Source organism: Lepus europaeus, chromosome 12 (genome assembly GCF_033115175.1).
Source record: "Lepus europaeus isolate LE1 chromosome 12, mLepTim1.pri, whole genome shotgun sequence".
NCBI lineage: Eukaryota > Metazoa > Chordata > Mammalia > Lagomorpha > Leporidae > Lepus > Lepus europaeus.
Window position 1 is genome coordinate 4,484,287 of NC_084838.1, and position 17,757 is coordinate 4,502,043.

The window sequence follows — 17,757 nt, forward strand, 5'->3', positions numbered from 1 at the left end:
GCCCAGCAAGTGGAAAGATGACCTCCACGTCTGGCATGTGCCCGGGCAGCCATGAGGCCCTGGGGCTGGCCACAGCTGGACTTGGCCCTAGGCAGCTGTGAAGGCCCTTGGCCTACCGGGATGCTCTCCCTGCTCCTTGGTGGTCTTCCGGGGGTCGTGACATGGTTGCCCAGAACCTTTGAAAATGCTGGTTTTCTTTGTCCACCCCAGTGGCTTCTAGAACCCTTCGATTTGGCCATGAAATGAAAAAAGAAAAGAGTAGATATCAGGGAAATAACAGTGGCTGACGGTGCAGTCCATCTGCCTTCCCAGTTTCTGGTTGTCTTGCACTGTGGTGCACCTGTCTGGGCTCTGTGCCCACCACCACACACAGCCCTGCCTCCCAGGAGGCCCACAGTGGATTCCAATCCCCAGAAGTGGGGGGGGGGCAGACTCTCACCACCCCTCTCCAACCTCTGGGCGCCTTCCACAGTGGCCTCCCACGCAGACGCGCGCACCCACGCAGACGCTAAACGTTCCAGTACTTTTTATTTTAGAATACAAGAGAGGTACAAATGTATTTACAGTTGTACATATACAATCAAATAATATATATCCCGGTTTTGTAAATATCCTTTTAGATAAATATTTACAGACTTAAAGTGACCGTTTTCTGGAAGTAGCACACAGTTTCTTGAACACTCTATACATGGTATACTCTCCGCGAATATTATAGCTTCTTTCTCTTCACAAACGCCCCGGGCACCTCCTGCCAACGACTGCGAGGTGCGAGAGCCGACAGCAGAGGGCGCGCGCGGCCGCAGTGGGGACGCGCGGGCGGGCGGGCAGCGGTGCCCCTCGGGCCCTCCGCGGCTGGAGTGTGCGCTGGGCGTGGGCGGGCCTTCCCCGTCCCACGCGCGACGTCGGAGCCGAAGGGGCGGGGCAGGGGTCCAGTTCCCTCGGGAGGAGAAACTGAGGCCCGAAGAAGGGAAGCGGCCTCCTCCCCTGGTCCCCACAGCGTCGCCCAGCTGCGGCACCTCGTCCAAGCCCAGGGCCGCGGTTCTGTCTCGCCGGCCCCAGGCTCTCCAGGTCGTGTCCTTGACCTCCGACCCTTCAGGACCACGGTCCCCGGGGGCCGCTGGAGACGGGAGACGGACGCTCCCCCAAACTCCCGCCCCGGGGCTGCCGCGCCCCGGGCATTCCCAAGCGCGGAGCTCCCCGTGCGGGCCCGGGCCCCCGCGCCCCGGAGCGCGCGCCGGTCACAGCACCATGGCCGGCAGGTGGTGCGCGGCGGCGGCGGCGGCGGCTGCGGCGGCGGCGGCGGCCAGGGCGGGTGCGTGCGCGTGCGGCGCGGGCAGCGCGGGCGAGTGCGCCTGCAGCGCGGCGCTGGGCGGCCGGTGGCGCGCGCTCTTCTGGTGCGCGCGCAGGCCGGCCAGCTGCGAGTAGGCGCTCTGGCACACCTGGCACTTGTAGGGGCGCTCGCCCGTGTGCAGGCGCACGTGGTTGCGCAGCGTGGACGACTGGCTGAAGCGGCGGTTGCAGAAGCGGCACACGAAGGGCTTGTCCAGCGTGTGGATGCGCATGTGCGAGCGCAGGTTGCTGCGGGAGTTGAAGCCGCGGTGGCAAATGACGCAGCGCATGCGGCCCGCGGTGCCGGCTGCGGAGTCCGCCGGGTGGAAGTCCTCTGGCCGTGCGGGGCGGGCGGGGACGGAGAAAGCGGCCGCGTTAGGACCGGCGCCGCGGCCCCCCGCCCGCGGGGTCGCGGCCTGTGCAGCCTTGGGGAGGGCTGAGCCTCCCTAAACCTTAGCGCCCTCATCTGTGTAGTGGGACCCTGGCTGGGCCAGGTGACGCCAACCTGTCGGGGGCCGCGTCAGAGGCGGGCCGGGCGCACCCCTGCCAGGAGAGGGACTGGGACCCCCTCCGAAAAGCACCCCGCCCTTTCGTTTTCTCCCCTCGCAGAGAGGCCCCGAGTGGCTCCCGTGTGCCACGCACGGCCCCGCACCCGCAGGCCAGCTGGAAGGATCTGAGAAACGCAGGTCTGCAGCTGCAGGGCACGGGCCCAGCAAACAGTAACCTGCGAGCCAGCCTCAGGTCCTCCTCTGCCAATAAAGATCAGCCAACAGGAGGACCCGGCAGGAGACACCTGCCGAAGACTCATCCTGATTTTGCGTGCCAGGCCTCGAGCAAATGCCTGCACGGCTGCCCGCCTTCCTGCAGCCGGCCCGTAGGCGGCAGCACCTCACCCGATGGAGAGGCAGGTGTAGGGCCATTCCCAAGACCGCACAGCACAGCCGGGGTTCAGTCCCGCGCCCACTGCTCCCCGGTCAGCCTGTCCTAGCCAGCGGGCAGGAGGCCTCTTCCACGCATTCGCGGACTCTGGTGGCTGCCCCGGGAAGAGCATCGGCCTCCTTGGACCAGGGGCTGAAGCAGGGTCCCTGGAGGCCCCACCCCCACCCTGGGGCTCTCCTGGGGCCCAGGGAGCACCTGCACCTACCGTGCTTGTTCTTCTTCTGCTCCTCCTCCAGCCCGGGCACCCCGGGGATGCCCAGGAAGGTGTTGTGGGAGTTCCCATACCACACCAGCAGCTCCTGGTCCGGGGGGATCATCTACAAGGGCGGAGGGAGGCAGCACGGGGTCAGAGGCGGGGGCGGGGGCCCTGCGCCCCTCCCACACACACACACATAGCCGCGAGATGCAGACCCAACCCTGAGAAAGCCACGCCCAGGTCCATGTCCACCCCGCTGTCTCCAGCCAGCTACACGAGCGTGGGAGGTGTCCGGCATCAGCCCCTTGGCCCCCCCCCACCCTGCCCAGGCCTTCTCGCTGTCTCTAGCCCAGCTCCGGAAGACCCTGGGCAAGCAGGAGTAACGAGCGACCAGATCCCTCGGGGCCGCAGGGCTGGCACGGGTGTTTCCGAGGAATGGAGCCGTGGGGCTGCTGTAGCCCGCCTGGTAATGTTCTAGAAACGCCTCTCATCCTGAGCCCCTGCAGGCAGCCCCACGTCGCACGGACCTCCCTGCCCAGCGCAGGGCCCTGTGTGAATATGTGCCTGGCAGAAGCTAAGAGAGAAGCATCAGATCCGTGAACACTGCCGCCATGCAGCCGGGGCACCTGGCCTTGAACCTGTGTCCGCCTGCTTCAGTGTCAGGGAGCTTTGCTGCTCCCAGCGGGGGTGCCAGCCCAGGGAGGGGGTGAAGGCGACCGCCCACAGAGGCGTGGAAAGCCGGCTGGGGAGCCCACATTCTCCAGGACATCCCAAGGGGCCTGCCAAGCCTTGGCTGAAAGGTGGGGAACCATCACCAAGTAGAGCCAATGAGAGAAAGGACAGCCCCTCACTCTCCCCAGGGGCCTGGCTTCTGCACCTGCCCCTGGTGTACCCAGAGAAGCCTGGATACCCCAGGCCATGGCTGCTTTCTTTTCCCAGTGAGTCCTTTTGAGTTGGAGCAGCATCATGTGCGATTCCATCCGGGGACCCAGAGCAGGGGCGGTCAGAGAGGGCTCCGACCTGCAGAGCCCTGCCGCACACAGCACCTGATCAGAGCCTGGGGGGCCCTCAGACCATTGCAGCAAACACTGACCCTGAAAAGTGCTGAAGAAGAGGAAGCAGGAAGGGGTGGGGTGGGGGGCTTGGCAGCTGGCATCCTCCTAAGACAGCCTGTGGCCACCAAGCCCTGTCCCACTCAACCCCATGATCCAGGGACACGAGGGCAGCCTCAGGGCCAGCGAAGACTGATGGGCTTTGGGTCGGAAAAAACCAAGTGCGATCCTGAAACCCAGGGAGAATTAGGCAGACTGGAGTCTGGCACCACAGCCAAAGTCCCTATGATGTCTCTGGTCATTCCCAGCCACGGCGACTGTCCAGGACAGAGCAGGAGGCCCCTGCTGCAAATGGGGTGCAGGAGAGAAAGGTTCTGTGAACCTCTCAGGAGAGCAGATGATGGGGCTAGACTATTTCAGACAGGGGCAGGCGGCGGCATGATGTGGAGGCTTGAGCCGCCACATGGTGGGACGCCCACATCTGAGTGCAGCAGGTTCAAGTCCCGCCTACTCGGCTTTGCATCCAGCTTCCCGCTAATGCATCCTGGGAGGCAGCAGATGATGGCCCAAGTCGTTGGACCCCTGCCACCCACATGGGAGACCCGGGCAGCGTTCTGGGCTCCTGGCTTCCGCCTGGCCCAGCCATAGCAAAATAAATCTTCGAAAAAACCAAGAAGTGAAGATCCTGAACCCTATAGCCTTTTTTTAAAAAATAAATAAGATGCATTTGTTGTGAAGGGAGCGGCTCTACGAGGGGTGCTGCCGAGTTGTGTGACCTCCGGCAAGCCACTGCCTCCCTAATCTTGTTCCTGCAAGGCAGGGGCGTGGGAACACGGCCCCTGAGGGTCCCCCATCACTCTGCTGGCGATTAAGTCACTTCCAACACTGCCCAACCCTGGCTCAAGCCTCCCGCAGAACTGCACAATTCTGCTCACGGTTCTCTCTCCTAAAGCAGCCAGCGCCGCTCAGACCGCCCTGCTCACGCCCTGGCAGCAGAGCCCCGGAACCCGTGGGTCTGGCTCAGCCTCTGAGTCACACAAGCCAGGGGCCACCTGGGCTCCCCGCCTGCTGAGCCAGTGACCTTGCGCAGGCTGCCTCAAGTGTACAATGCAGCCAGTCACCTGCCCTGGCCCTACCAAGCGGTCTTGGGGCTCAGCAGGGCAGCAGGCACAAAGCTCTTTGGGAGCGGAGACTCGGGAGCCCTGGCTGCTCTCTCTTTGAGCCGGCCGAGCTGGCAGCCGCCTCTGGCACAGCGAGTGCCCACAGGGCCACGGGCACGGTGGCAGCCCCAGCCCACCTGGGCTTTGCCAAATGCCCCCAAGGACAGCTGCCTCCCCACCTGGCACCACCATGGGCACAGCTGAGCCATTGCCAGAGCCAACGTCTATGACTCCAAGACAAAGTCAAACCTGGCCTCTTAATTTTAACTGAAAAGCACAATTTTTATGAAAAATAAAATAAATGTGATAGCCACAGAAATGAGAATGGTGGTGATGGCCAGTGTGGATTGGAGCCACAACTCTGGAACATTCTTATTCAAAGTGATTATTCGGAATGTTACTTTTAAACAAGCCCTTCGGTGGGTGTGTCAGGATAAAGCTGATTTGCTTACTAGCAACTTTTTAAAATGTGCTGGTATAGATCTCATTAATGTGAACATGAAAACAGTGACGCAGACACATGGACACAAGTGGACAGACAGCCGTGTCACAGGGTAAGTGATGGACAGCCACGCCCCCGCTACCGTGGCTGTCGCCGGCTCTGTGTGTCTTTCCTGAGACGCGTCTGCCACTCTGAGACCAGGTGACAGAACAGGCTGACTCGAGGGTTCGAGCAAAGCGGCAAGAAGCGGCAGAATGACTTGCATTTTCTACCTGACCCTTCTGATCCTTAAAAAATTAATGAGCACTTCTTATTCCGCACACATGCAAATCCAAACAGCACATTTAACAAAAAAGAAAGAAGACCCATTAAGGAAAAACCTATTGGAAGCCACCAGCAGCGGGGGAGGCCGGGGCTGGGGTCTCTGGCCCCTCGGAGCTCCTGGTCCTGCTGCCAGCACCCTTCATCCACAAACTCTGATCCAGCCCAGGAGACTCAGGGACCTGCAGCTTCTTCCCCCAAGACCCCGGCGCTACTGGCAGCGGCGGCGGCTTCAGCCTACAGGCGGTGCAGCTGACCGCCTAAATGCACAGAGTGGCCACACACGGTCCTCTGCAGCCCCTGGAAGCGCTGGACTCCGGCCACTCCAGCCTGACCCAGCTGGGACCCTCCTCCGGGGCTCGGAGACCTAGCGTCAGTGGCCTCTGCATGTGTCCGGGAGCAGGCAAAGGCTCAGGACACACGACAGACAAAGCAATTGCAAGGGAACCGGGCCCGTAGAAAACCCTGGTCCTCAAAGCTCTGGGAACACCGTGCCCGAGGTCTCTGCCACAGACGACAGCCTCTGTCACTCTCCCCCCTCCCCAGGGGGCGCAGAGGGTCTCCATGTCAGCTGCACAAGCATTAGTTCCTTCAGAACTGTTCGCAGATGTCCCAACACAGCCATCGACAGAGCCCCAGCAACGGCTCTGGGCCAGCGAGGCCACGGGGCACCGGTGAGCCAGCGCTCCAGCCCCGGGGCCAGACAGGGCTCGGGAATCTCCTGGACCTCACTGTCACCGCTGGTTAAATGGGACAGTAGGTGAGCATGCCTCACGGAATGCTGTGTTTAAAGTCATTGAGATCCCTAGGACGGGGTCAGCACGGGGAAAGCGCTCTCTGCATAGCGACACTGTCAGTCTGGCTGATTCCTAACAGTCCAACATTATCAATCCAGCTGGTCACTAAAAGCCAACATTACTGATCAGGCTTATTACTGATAATTATTAATCAGGCTTATCACTAATCATTATCACACATCATTATTAATCAGGCTTATCACTAGTAACCCGAGCCCCCACCAATGAGCAAGGGGAAAAGGCAAAGGGCACTTGTTCTCTTAGTATCAAGGAAAGAAGGAAAAACAAAAACAAAAATAAATACAAAAAAAAAATTAAGAAATAAGAGGGCTCTCGGGTTCTAGGAGGGGGAAAAAAAAACGCTTAGCAGCCTGAAATGAGAAGGGAAGTAGCAGAAAGAAAAACTCAACATTTCCGGGCTCAAGAGTTGGCCCCCAAATGAGGGCAAACGGGGCATCTTCCTCCCAGCTGCCGAGTCCTTTCCCGGCACTGACCTTCGGAGGCGAAGCCCTGCCTCTGGGCAGCCAGTTTTGTCTTCCCGGAAGCACTGGGCCCCGGGGTGCCCCCCTGTCTCCACCCGGCCCCCATCACCTGCAGGGACACCTCTTCCTTCAACGCCCGCTCTGCTGTGTGCGGGGCTCTTTCTAGAAACGGCATTGCGGGCAGCTGAGACGATGGCCAATTCTTCCGGGACTGAAGCAAGCCAGGTGGCTGCCCTGCAGATAAGGTGTGAGCTGGTCCGGCCAGAGGCAAAACCTGCACAGCCGCTCTGGCTGCTGCCTGGGCCGGGAAGTCCTTGCCCTGGTCTCTGTCTTCAGAGCCGGGTTTGTGTTTGTGGCCACACCTAGAGCAGCTACAGTAGATTCTGCCTACTAAGTATTTTCTTCCCATTGGTTTTTGGCAGGTAATGGGTTACTGTTATGAACGTAAGTAGCAGGAAGATTAAGAACACAGTTCGAGGGCCAGTGTTGTGGTGCAGTGCCAGCTCCCCAGTGCCGGCATCGCTTATCAAGCGCTGTTTTGAGTCCCGGCTGCTCCACCTCTGATCCAGCTCCCTGCTAAGGCACCTGGGAAAGCAGCAGAGGATGGCCCAACCGCTCGGGCCCCTGCCACTCACATGGAGACCCCAACAGAGTTCCAGGCTTCTGGTTTTGGTTTGGCCCAGCCCTAGCCATGCAGCTGTTCGGGGGAGAGATACAGGTACATGGAAGATCATGCTTTTTCTCTCCCTCTCTCCTTGTCACTCTGCCTTTCAAATAACTAAATAAATCTTAGAAAAAGAAGAGAAATCACATCAACGGTCCCTCTCCTTGGCTCACTCACACTCACACTCAGAACAGACAATAGATTTACTCCAGAGATGAGCAGGATGTGGGCCGGGGGAGCCATAGGATGCCTGGTGCGGGCCCCCACAGGAGCTCTGGACCCTGGCCCTGCTGTGAGGGGGTCACTCGGACTCTGGGCACAATTTACCCAGGAACTGACAGTGAGACAAAACAGTCAGAGAAAATGGCCACCATGAAGAATGTGCCCACGTTCAACTACGGAAAGCAAAATGGGGATATCTGATGGTCCCCTAAATTCGGCAGGCTTGCTAATTCTGTACGAGCCCACACAGCCAATCTGGTGAGTGTCTACCTGGATCCTGTACAATATAACACAGATGACAGCACGTACGGGGGACTTCAACAAGTTCATGGAAAATGGAACTAAAAGAGGTGTTTATTTCGGGGCAAAAATGCATAGTGTTTTCGTCCTGTGTTTGCCATGGCCCTCAGTTACAGATTTTCCTGTCTGTGACCAGATCCTGGTCCCCAGTATGCACTGAGATCATGTTCGGATGCGGGTGATCTTGTTTTCCCAATCCTATCCACTCAGATTCCTCTCCCTGGAGAGGCCCTCCCGCCAGCTCGTCCCCTGACACTTCATTTTGTTTGTTAGCATTTCCCGGCTCTGTCCAGCTTCCAGGCAGGAGGGCGGGACTGCCCCATGACAGGGCACTCAATTCCCTGTGTCTGCCCGGGGCCAGGAGCACGTGTGTGTGTGTGTGTGTGCGGGAGGGGTGGGGTAGGGGTGCGCCCTCTGTCACGGCTGTGTCAGGACAACCAGCGAGGAGTGTGTGAGAATGAGGGTGTGAGTGGGGCAGGGGAGTGCCTGAGGGGTTCACCTGCTCCTGAAGCTGACGCTAGGAGGTAGGCAGCCCAATCTGACCCTCACGGCACCCCATGGCTGTCCCACCTCTCTTGAACCCCTGTCTGGGAGCTGCTCACTTTTCCTTACCCACCACTGCTCAGCTGGGCTCCACTTCCTGGCTGCACCAAGCCCAGGCAGTGGCTTCCTGCTGCCAGCCCCGGGGAGAGTCCCTGGGGCCTGGTTACTGGGGAGCAGACAGACCCCAGGCCCGGAAGCTCCTAGGCCAGGGTGCCCCTTGGGGCTTAGAGCCTGAAGCCCTGAATCCCAGGGAGACAACAGAGGAGCACCAGCGGGAAATCGTTCCCCCAAACAACTCTGCTCCACCCCAGTCACCTCCCTCCCCGACCCCAGAGTCCCCATAGAGCCCAGCGCCGGCCTGGGGCAGCTTCCCCACTCCTGAGCGTGCGCCCCACACTTGCTCTGCGCCCTGGCTTCTCGTGCATCCTGAGTTTTGCTGCAGCTGCCCGTGCGTTTGCTACCGGGAGCACCTGCTTTGCCCACGCTCCTCTTACACCCTCCCAGGCTCACCCTGGCTCAGCCCTCCCCCCATCCAAAGCCCCCTGAACACCTTATCACAGCAGGAAGCGGTATTTCCTAACACGCCCCCTGCCCTGCCCACTGTAAATAATCCGCATAATCGCAGACTTCTCCCATGTTGGGGGGTGAGGATTAAATATGGCAGTGCCCAGGCAGCGTCGGGAGGAGCCTGCACGCAGCGAGCTACTGCAGAGCCAGGAGGGCGGATCCGCATGTCCTCGGTGCCCCAGCTGTGCGCCAGGAGGGACAGGCCCACGCCCTCTCTCCCACCCTGAGTGCACTGCCTGCGCCGTCTTCCCCAGCTGCTCCCCTGTGTCCCTCTGACCTCCACGTTCCGCTGATACCCAGGGACCTCGCCAGTGAAATGCTCATGACGTCCGCCATGGCACAAAGGGGCCGGCGTTGTGGCGTAGCGGGCAAAGCTGCCACTTGGGATGCCGGCATCCCATGTGGGTGCTCCACTTCCAGTCCAGCTCCCTGCTAATGGCTTGGGAAAGCAGCAGAGGATGGCCCAAGGGCTTGGACCCCCGCCACCCACATGGGAGACCCGGAAGAAGCTCCTGGCTTTGGCCTGGCCCATCGCTGGCTGTCATGGCCATCTGGGGGAGTGCCCTGGTCAATCACAGAAGTCTCCCTCCCCCCCCCCAACTCTTTCAAAATAAATGAATAAATAGATGTATTTAAAAAAAAAAAAGGGTAGGGGAGTTCCATTCAGCCTGATCTGCAGCCAAAAGACTCCCACGGAAAGGCCTGGCCCTGGAGACCACGGTGCCTGGGCCTCAGCCCCACAGCCTAGGCAGGGCCAGCTGGACCACCACCAATGCCCCTGAGCCCATGGTGATCCCTGGTCACAGATGCCTCATACTGGGTGCCTCCCCCCCGCCACACACACCTCAATGGCCTTGTAGAAGATGCTGGTGCCAATCTGGACCACCTCTAGGTTCTGTTCCTGCTCATTCCGGGCGCACTTGATGTAGGTCATCCAGCTCCGGTGGTCCTCCTGGCTTGCGTCAATGAAGTAGCGCACGGTGCCATCCTCATTGAACACCTGGGGTAGGTACCAAGGGGCCTGGCTGAGGCTGGGGTGGCTGTGGCCCCGGCCAGGGCCAGGCCCCGTGCTGGGTGTGTGGATGCGCGCGTACACACACACACACACACACACTCTGTCCTCACAACAGTGCCCAGAAATGGGTAAGGCCACGGTGGGCTGCAGCTCCAGTTTCTGGCTGAGAAAAAGGTGCTACAGTGACTGTCGGGGCCCACCCCGCGGGAAGGGGCTCACAGGGAGTCAGTGCGCAGGGCTCCACGGCTGCCGTGTCTTTCCCACCCCGCGACACAAAGGGCCTCCCAGGATCGCGACCAGCAGCCTCTCGGGGCGATGCAGCGATGCTTCCCAGAGCAGTGGGGAGCACCCGCCAGGAACTCAGAGCCTGGAGAGGGAAGGCTCGGCCCGAGCCCCTGTGTGGGAGCTGCCAAGGGCACTCAGAGGTCAAACTAGACCTCAACTTCCTGACCCAGCAACAACTGGAGAAGGTAACCACTGGGCCAGGCATTCAAGGGAGGATGAAGCAGTTAGGAGAGACCTCCGGGCCACTGCCCTGTTCCGTCCTCCTGCTCCTGGGACCAGCTGCTGGGTTTGTCACGTTGAGCTCCCGGGAGACAGTCAGCGGGAGCAGCCGGGGACAGGAAGGGACTAGGAAGAGGGCTGGGTTTCTGCAAGGCCAGGGTCCCAGGCGGAGGAGGGGGCCTGCAGGAGTGGCTTTGTGCGGAGGGTGACCCTCCCTGGCATGGGGCACTGTGGGGGCAGGGTGGAAGCCTGAGTGCCTGTCCTTCGGAAAATTGGGCTGAGAAATCCCAGGGACTGCAGGTGGGGGACTGGGGTGGGGACAGCAATGCCACCCCAGCGACCGGCAACTGTTTTATCCCCCGGGTTGGGGGGGGGGGATGCGTGGCTCCCTCCGCCCCCTCTTTATTCCAGCTGTCCCCACCCCAGGTCAGGGCCGGCCCTGAGGGTCTTCTGCTGCTAGGGAAAGAAAGCTGGGGGCAGGAGGTGGCCCTGGGGATGGCTCCCGCACCCTGGATGGGAGACTACAGGTCTCAGCCCTGGAGGAAAGAGGAGGAGGCATCAGACTTTCGGAACAGCTGCCTCCCGGCAGTGGGAGGGCAGACATCCAGCGGTCTATGTCCCCTCGGGTCCAGCCTGGGGCAGGGCAGCCGGGCGCCGACGGGGAAGAAGGCAAAGCGCCCGGCCGGTGGCGGCGGCGGCGGCGGCGGCGAGCTCCTCGCCAGAGCCTCTCGCGGGCGCCTACCTCCCACATGAGGTTGTTGTTTTTGCAGATGTCCACGTGCTCGGGAGCCAGCACGCGCCCGGTGAAGGGGCCCATCTCCGTGCCCGCCTTGATCCACGTCTTGGAGAAGATGCCGAGGCCCTCGCCGGGGATGGAGCTCTGCGCGATGATCACTTCGGCCGGCAGCACCAGACTGGACAGCTTCTGCACCTCTGTGGAAGTGGGGGGGCGAGCGCGCTCAGGGCCCCGCCCCGCCAGGGCCCGACCCCGACTCGCCGTGGAGGGGAGCGGAGCCGGGCGGAGGCTCGGAGGGCAGCTTCCTCCGTGCGTCAAGGGGGCCCCTGTGCTCCAGACCCCCGAAGCCCAGGGTAACCGGGGCTGCTTCCAGGAGCGAGTTTTCAGTCTCCCCGCAAAGCTCCCATACCCTCCTCCGCCCTCCGCCCGGGGAAAAGTTCGGGACCCAGGGCGTCGAGCAGGCGGAGAAACGGGGCGCAGGTCCTCCGAGGGGGTGACGGCTAACCCAAGACTCTCGCCCAGGCGCCCCCCCTGCCGTCGGGACTCGGGGCGCTGCCCCGGGGGCAGTCAGCGCGGGGTGGGGGGACAGTGCCCGGGGCCGCGCCAGGCGGCGGAGGTGCAGGAGAGACGCGGCCGGTGGCGCGCCGGCCCCGCGTTCGCTGTGCGACCCCGAGCGCGCCCCGGGCCTTCTCCGCTCGCGGGCTCCGGGGCCCCTTGCAGTCCCGGCGAGGCGGATCCCGGGCGGCCCCCGAGGCGCGCGGAGGTCCCCCTCGGCCGGAGTGGGGGCAGCCTCCTGGTCTTACAAGGTTTCGGTCTAAGCTACCTGGGAAAGTCCCCGGCGAGCGGGCCGGAGGGAAGGGGGGTCACACGGCGTCCACCGCGGCGCGGCCGGCAATTTGTCACGCTGTTAAAGCGGTCGCATTCACTGGGCTCCATTCGAAAGAAATGGCTAATTCTAAATTCATTAGCCCTGCAAGAATGCTGTAGCAGTAAATTGTAACTCCATGCGGAGCAGACTTGTTTAAAAGGGGCCGAGGAATCCTCTTTTACAAAAAGGGGGGATTAGATGGTTGACATAGCGTGAATGGGGCTGGAATTAGGCGTCACGGTAAATTAGGGGAGGAACAGAGATCTTCCAGGGGGAGAGAGCGGCCCGGCCCAGCGATGCCAGCGCCCGGCAGATATTGTTTGCCGGTTGATGAATGAGGAGTGAGAACTTGAGACACCTTAAAGAAAAGAAACTTCTCGCTCTCCCTCGCTCTCCCCGCGGCTTTCTCTCCGGGCCGTCCGCCCTCCGCCCCCTCCCCAGCCCCCGCCGCCTTTTAAAGTCCTTGGTTTAAGTGGGAACTTTCGCGGGTCAAGCCCGAGTTAACTAAATGAATTTAAAACCCCTTCTTTTTGAGTCAACTGCTATTACACGCCTAGTAAGGCTTTAAATGCCGGGGACCCGCCGACTCAAAGGGTGTGTGTGGCTGGAGGTGGGGAGGGGGCGGCGGGCGCCCGGAGCCGGGAGCCGGGACTGGAGCCGCGCCCGGTGCGGGGCTGCCACCGCCCGCCTCCGACCCCCGCGCGCCGCGCCCTGGCGTGGCTGCCGAAGCCGCGGCTCTGCCACGCGAGGAAGCCGGGGCGCACCGCGGTCTGCGGGCGCAGGGGACGCGACGAGCCCCGACGGCGCGACTCACCGCCGGAGAAGGACTGCGCCAGGACCTCGGCGGTGAAGGCCGTCTTGGGGCTGGCGTGGTGGCCCTTGTCCTCGAAGAGCTGCTCGCCCAGCACGTTGCGCCAGCGGCCGTACAGGAAGCTGTGCAGGATGTCGGAGGTGATGACCTCCGCCAGCGTCAGCCCCGGCGCCTTCAGCCCCGTCTTGAGCACCAGGGCCTCCGCCGGGAGCACGGAGCCCATCATGGGCGGCCCGGGGCTCGCCGGCGCCGGGGAAGGACGGACGGACGGACGGACGGACGGACGGCCTGGCCACGCGGGGGAGGCGCGCGGGCGAGGAGGGGAGCCGCGGAGGGAGAGGAGACGGCTGCGATGGAGGAGGAGAGGGAAGCGAGGCCGCGGCGGCGGAGGGCGCGGGAGGGAGCGGGAGGCGAGGGGGTGGCTGGGCGGCGAGTGAGCCTGGGGAGAGGCCGGCGGGCGCGGAGGGGAGAGTCTGCAGAGGCGGCAGAGGCGGCGCGAGGAGCTGGAGGCGCCGGTGGAGGCAGAGGCGGTGCGGGGGCTGCGGGGCGGGCGGGGGGCGGGCGGCTGCGGAGAAACGGCGGCTGCTGGGGGCTCTCGGACGCGCGCAGGCCTCTCGCACACCCGGCCGGGACCGTCTTCCCCTTGGCAAAAAACCTCAGCGCCTTTATAGGAGCCGCAGTGACCCTCCTAATTGGTTATTAATGACCCCCCTGACGTCGGAGGAGACTTGTTGTACCCGGCCCGGCTGGAGCAGCTCTCGCCGCCGGAGCGCGAGGGGCGGGGGCGCGCGGACCGCTCGGAACAGCCCCCTCCGCTCCTCCCTCCGCTCCCGGCTCTTCCTCCCCCCTCCTCCTCTTCCTCCTCCTCTCCCCGTGGGAAGCGCCGGGCAGGGAGGGACGCTCAGCCGGCGGCGGGAAGAGGAGGGGATGGAACAGGGGAGGGGGCGCGGCGAGGCCCGGACTCCAGGGACCCTGTCAGGCAGGAGGGGACTCCTGGCCTTCGGCCCCCGCGGGCCCCAGCTCACCTCCTGTCCCAGGCAAGAATCCGCGCTCGCCACCGCCCCTCGGCAGGGCTTTCCCATCCCCCGCACCGCCCGGCCGACCGCGCCCCGGCCCTCCCGCGCCCTGCGCTCCACGGGGCTCCACGGGGCTCCACGCCCCAGGCGGCGGAGCTCGCCCCGAAGCCGGCCGCCTGCAGCCCCAGCTCCCGCCGCACTCATCTCTCCGGAGCAGACGGCGCTGCCGAAGCCGGCGCTTCGCTTCAAGCGGGCCGCGCCGGCCGCCCTGCTCGCTTCGCGCAGCCACCGGGTGCGAAGCTCATGCGGTGGCGCAGAGGCGGCTGCCGGGGCCGGGCCGCGGCCGCCGTCGGGGCCGGGCGGGCCTGAGCCGGCTTCGCGGACAGCCGGGTTCCGGGTGCTAGGGGCGCTAGGTCGGGGGTCGGTCGAAGGGCGGCCCGAAATCCGCGCTGGCTTTCCCGCGGGCCACGGCGGGGATGAAGGGAGCCTGGACCTGCGTGGGAGCGGTCCGCCTCGGGAAGTGCGGGCAGCCCCCGCCAGGCCGCGGCGCGGCTCGGCCCTCCGGGCTCCTGGGTCCCTCCCGGCCTCCTGCCCTTTCTCTCCTGGCCTCGCTCTGCCTTGCTCTCGGCTCCTCTCCCAACAGACTTTCGCCCCGCGCTCCCGAGGCACCTTGCGCGGTCCCTCTCCAGACGCCCGCGGAGCCGCTGATCGGGAGCCAGGGCTGCCAGCCCGGCGCTGTCTGCGGCTGCTGCCGCCTCCCGGGGTAGCCTAAGCCCCCGACCGCAGCCCCAGACACACCTGCCTTACTCCACCCCACCCTACGGGGGCTTCGAGGCAGGTGGCAGCCGGGAGAGGTGTTCCAGGGCCCTGAGCGTTGGGCTCCAGGGCCACCTCTCTGCTGGACTCGGACTTCGACAGTCTTGCCGTGGAGAGGTGGAGGGGCAGCGACTTAGAGACCTTAAGCGAAACTCCACTTGATCGCCCCTTGGCAAAGAGCCCCCTCGGCTGCTGGGCCTCCCACCTGGCCCCAGACCCTTGCTCCCCCACTTCGGGCCAATGGTCCAGGGCATCCCTGCTGGCACTGGGTTGTACGGGAAGGGAGCCAGCCCTCCCTGAGACCCGGAGCCCAGATCTGCCCCAGGCTGGAGTGGGGCAGCCTGCAGGACCGTGGGGGCACCGCGCCAGCAGAGGGCAGCGCCGCCGAGGAGCCAGAGGGTGCGGGAACCTCCATCGGATTCTGGATGCGGTGGCCAGCCACACCCGCTCCGCCTGGGACTTCCTGAGGGAGGGGGCGTCCGATGTCCGGTGTGGGGGCTCCAGGGCCTTGGCTTCTGCCGAGAGCAGGTGGAGAGAAGAGTGCGCCCAGGCAGAGGAGGCTCAGACCCGCAGTTCCCCCGCAGGGACACCTACCTGAGCGCCCTAGGAGACCACAGGGCCACCCTGAGCGCCCTAGGAGACCACAGGGCCACGGGACGGCAGTGCCTCCCTTATTCCCGCTGGGCCTCGGTGTGCCTGCCTGCCCAATGGCTCCAGTTAGGTTTTGTGACCTGAGCTCTCGTTCTGATTTCTCTTTGGGTCACTCCCCCCCACCCAGGCCCCCAAGGGTTCTACCAACTCCCGGGTCGCATTCCATGGAGAAAAGCCCTGGAGTCTGTGTGTCCCTCCATTGCAGGGTGCAGCATCCGGGTCCCGAACCCCAAGCTTGGAGTCAGAAGATACAGGACCCCAGGGCTGGGACAGCGGCCACGGAGCTACACTCCTTTCTCAGAACCGCAAAGCTGCAGATCGGTGTTGGGCGCAGGGGACTTGGGGAGCCCAAAACAGCCCCCAAGCTGGGTGCCCGAGGACCCGGGGCGTCTCCACCGATCGCCGGTGTCCTGCGCCTCGGGCCCAGCCAAGACCCACCCTGACGCACCCGCCCCAGGAAGAGGGGGCTCTTGGGGAGCGCTCAGTCTCGGGCCCTTGGAATTGGGGAGCAAGTTTCCTGGCCGACCAACCGCGGCGGTTTTCGTGGGGCCCGGGGCGCTGGAGTCCCCTCCCCTGGGCCCGGCAGGGCCCAGCTCACGGGCACCGCCCCTCCCTCGCGCCCGAGGGCCGCTGCTCGGCTCTGTCTTTAATATTCATGGGCGTTAATAGAGAGGCCCCCAGTATATCGGCCCATTGTGGGCGGCTCGTAGGGCTTGAATAGGCCCTGGCCCCCTTTCTTCCTCCGAGGGGCCGGGCCAGGAGTGAATGGCCCCGCTTCCCGCTCCGCGCTCCCTCCCCCTTTCAGGGAGAACATCTTTATCCCCGCCGCCGCCGCCGCCGCCGCCGCCGCCGCCGCCCGGGCCCCTTTCGCGCGGCCCGGCTCCGGGCGGAACGAATCAATCGGCCGCGGCTCCTCGGAGGTCACCCTCGCCGCCCCGGGTCCCTCCTTGCGCCGAGCCCACGGGCGTGGAGAGCGGGAGACGGCGGCGCCGTCGGATGTTCGGATCCACGGGCGCGGGAGCTTCGGCGTCGTGGAGGGCCAGGGCGAAGGCAGGGCGGCCCGGGTGGGGCTCAGGCCCCGGTTCCGATTTTGTGCGGGCGCTGGGCGGAGCGCCGAGGGGCCGGGGGCTTCGGTCCGAGCCCAGAGAACTGTCCTGCTTTCCCCCCGCGTCGGACCCGGCGGCCGCACCCGCAAGACCTGGGGCGCGAGGAGTAGCCCAGGGCGCCCCAGGCCCCACGGCCCGGCCCGCAGACCCCTTTCGTTGCCGGGGCCGCGGCGCGGCTCGGCCCCGGGCCCCGACGGTGCACTGCAGCCGGCTTTTGGGTGGGAAGCCCGGCGGCCCCAGCCCCCGCGCAGGCGTCGGGGAGCCGCTCAGGCGGGGCCGGAGCGCACGGGTCCCCACCCTCCCGCCTCGCCGGCCCTCGGCGGCACAGAAAGAAGCCCATTGTCCGCCAAGAAATACATTTTTTGGGCGCCGAGTGAAAGCCTGCCTTTCTTGTGAACTTTCGTCCCAGTCCCTGCCCCCGGCGGTGGATTCGTCTCCCTCCCGGGGCCCCCGCGCGCCGCCTCCTCCCGAAACATCTGCCGGGGAGAATCCGCCCTGGAGGGCAGGCCGCGCCGGCTTTAAGCCCCGCGAACTCATTAAAAAGATATTAGCGTCGGGGGCAGGTCCCGCGCAGGTATCGATCGGCCGGCATGGGCCCGAGGAAGAAAAGGAGACGATGGCCCCGGCGAGCCCCAACCCCTGCGCCCGGGCCGTGGCGGGAGCGGGGCCCCGCGCTGCGCCGCCCCGCACAGCCGCGTCCCGCGCTGTCCCCGCCCCGCGGCCGCTGCGCTCGCTCCGGTCCCCGTCGCGCTCCTCGCGGCGCTCGGCCCCCTCTCCGGTTGCCTCCCACCCTCCCTATTTCCTCCTCCCGGCCCCTCGCCCGCTCGCTGGCTCGCTCTCTCAGTCTCCATCTTTCTCGTCCCCCGCAACGCGCCCGAGCCCAGGCGGCTCCTTCCTCGCAGGGGCCGGGGTGGTGGTCCTGTACCGCCCCCCACCCCGAGCTCCACACCCGGTCAGAAGGGAGGTTCAGAGCTCCAGGGCGCCCCCGCGACGCGTGCGGCGGAAGCAGAGTGGCGGGCGCTCACCGCACGGGCAGGGTCCACCGACGGGACTCCGGGCGCACCTGTGCCAGGCTGGCGGGCAGAGAAGCGGCCGCGGCGTGGTGAACCAGGACGGCGGACACCCCTTTCGGACATCCCCTGCCCAATCTTAGCCTCTGAGGCCGGCGAGGGACGAAGGCTGCTCAGGCCGGGGTGGACCCTCCCTCCCCTCCCCCGAGC

At 64.6% G+C, this 17,757-nt stretch overlaps 1 protein-coding gene across 1 annotated transcript; it reads right to left on the reverse strand.

Moving 5' to 3' along the window:
* Positions 1-1,238: 1,238 nt before the first annotated feature.
* On the reverse strand, positions 1,239-13,174 carry PRDM12 (PR/SET domain 12). Its single transcript, XM_062206884.1, has 5 exons — positions 12,952-13,174; positions 11,276-11,466; positions 9,859-10,014; positions 2,474-2,585; positions 1,239-1,663 (listed from the first exon to the last, which is right to left on the reverse strand). Exons 1-5 carry the CDS (start codon positions 13,172-13,174, stop codon positions 1,239-1,241), a joined length of 1,107 nt encoding a protein of 368 aa, XP_062062868.1.
* Between the last annotated feature and the right edge of the window lie 4,583 nt (positions 13,175-17,757).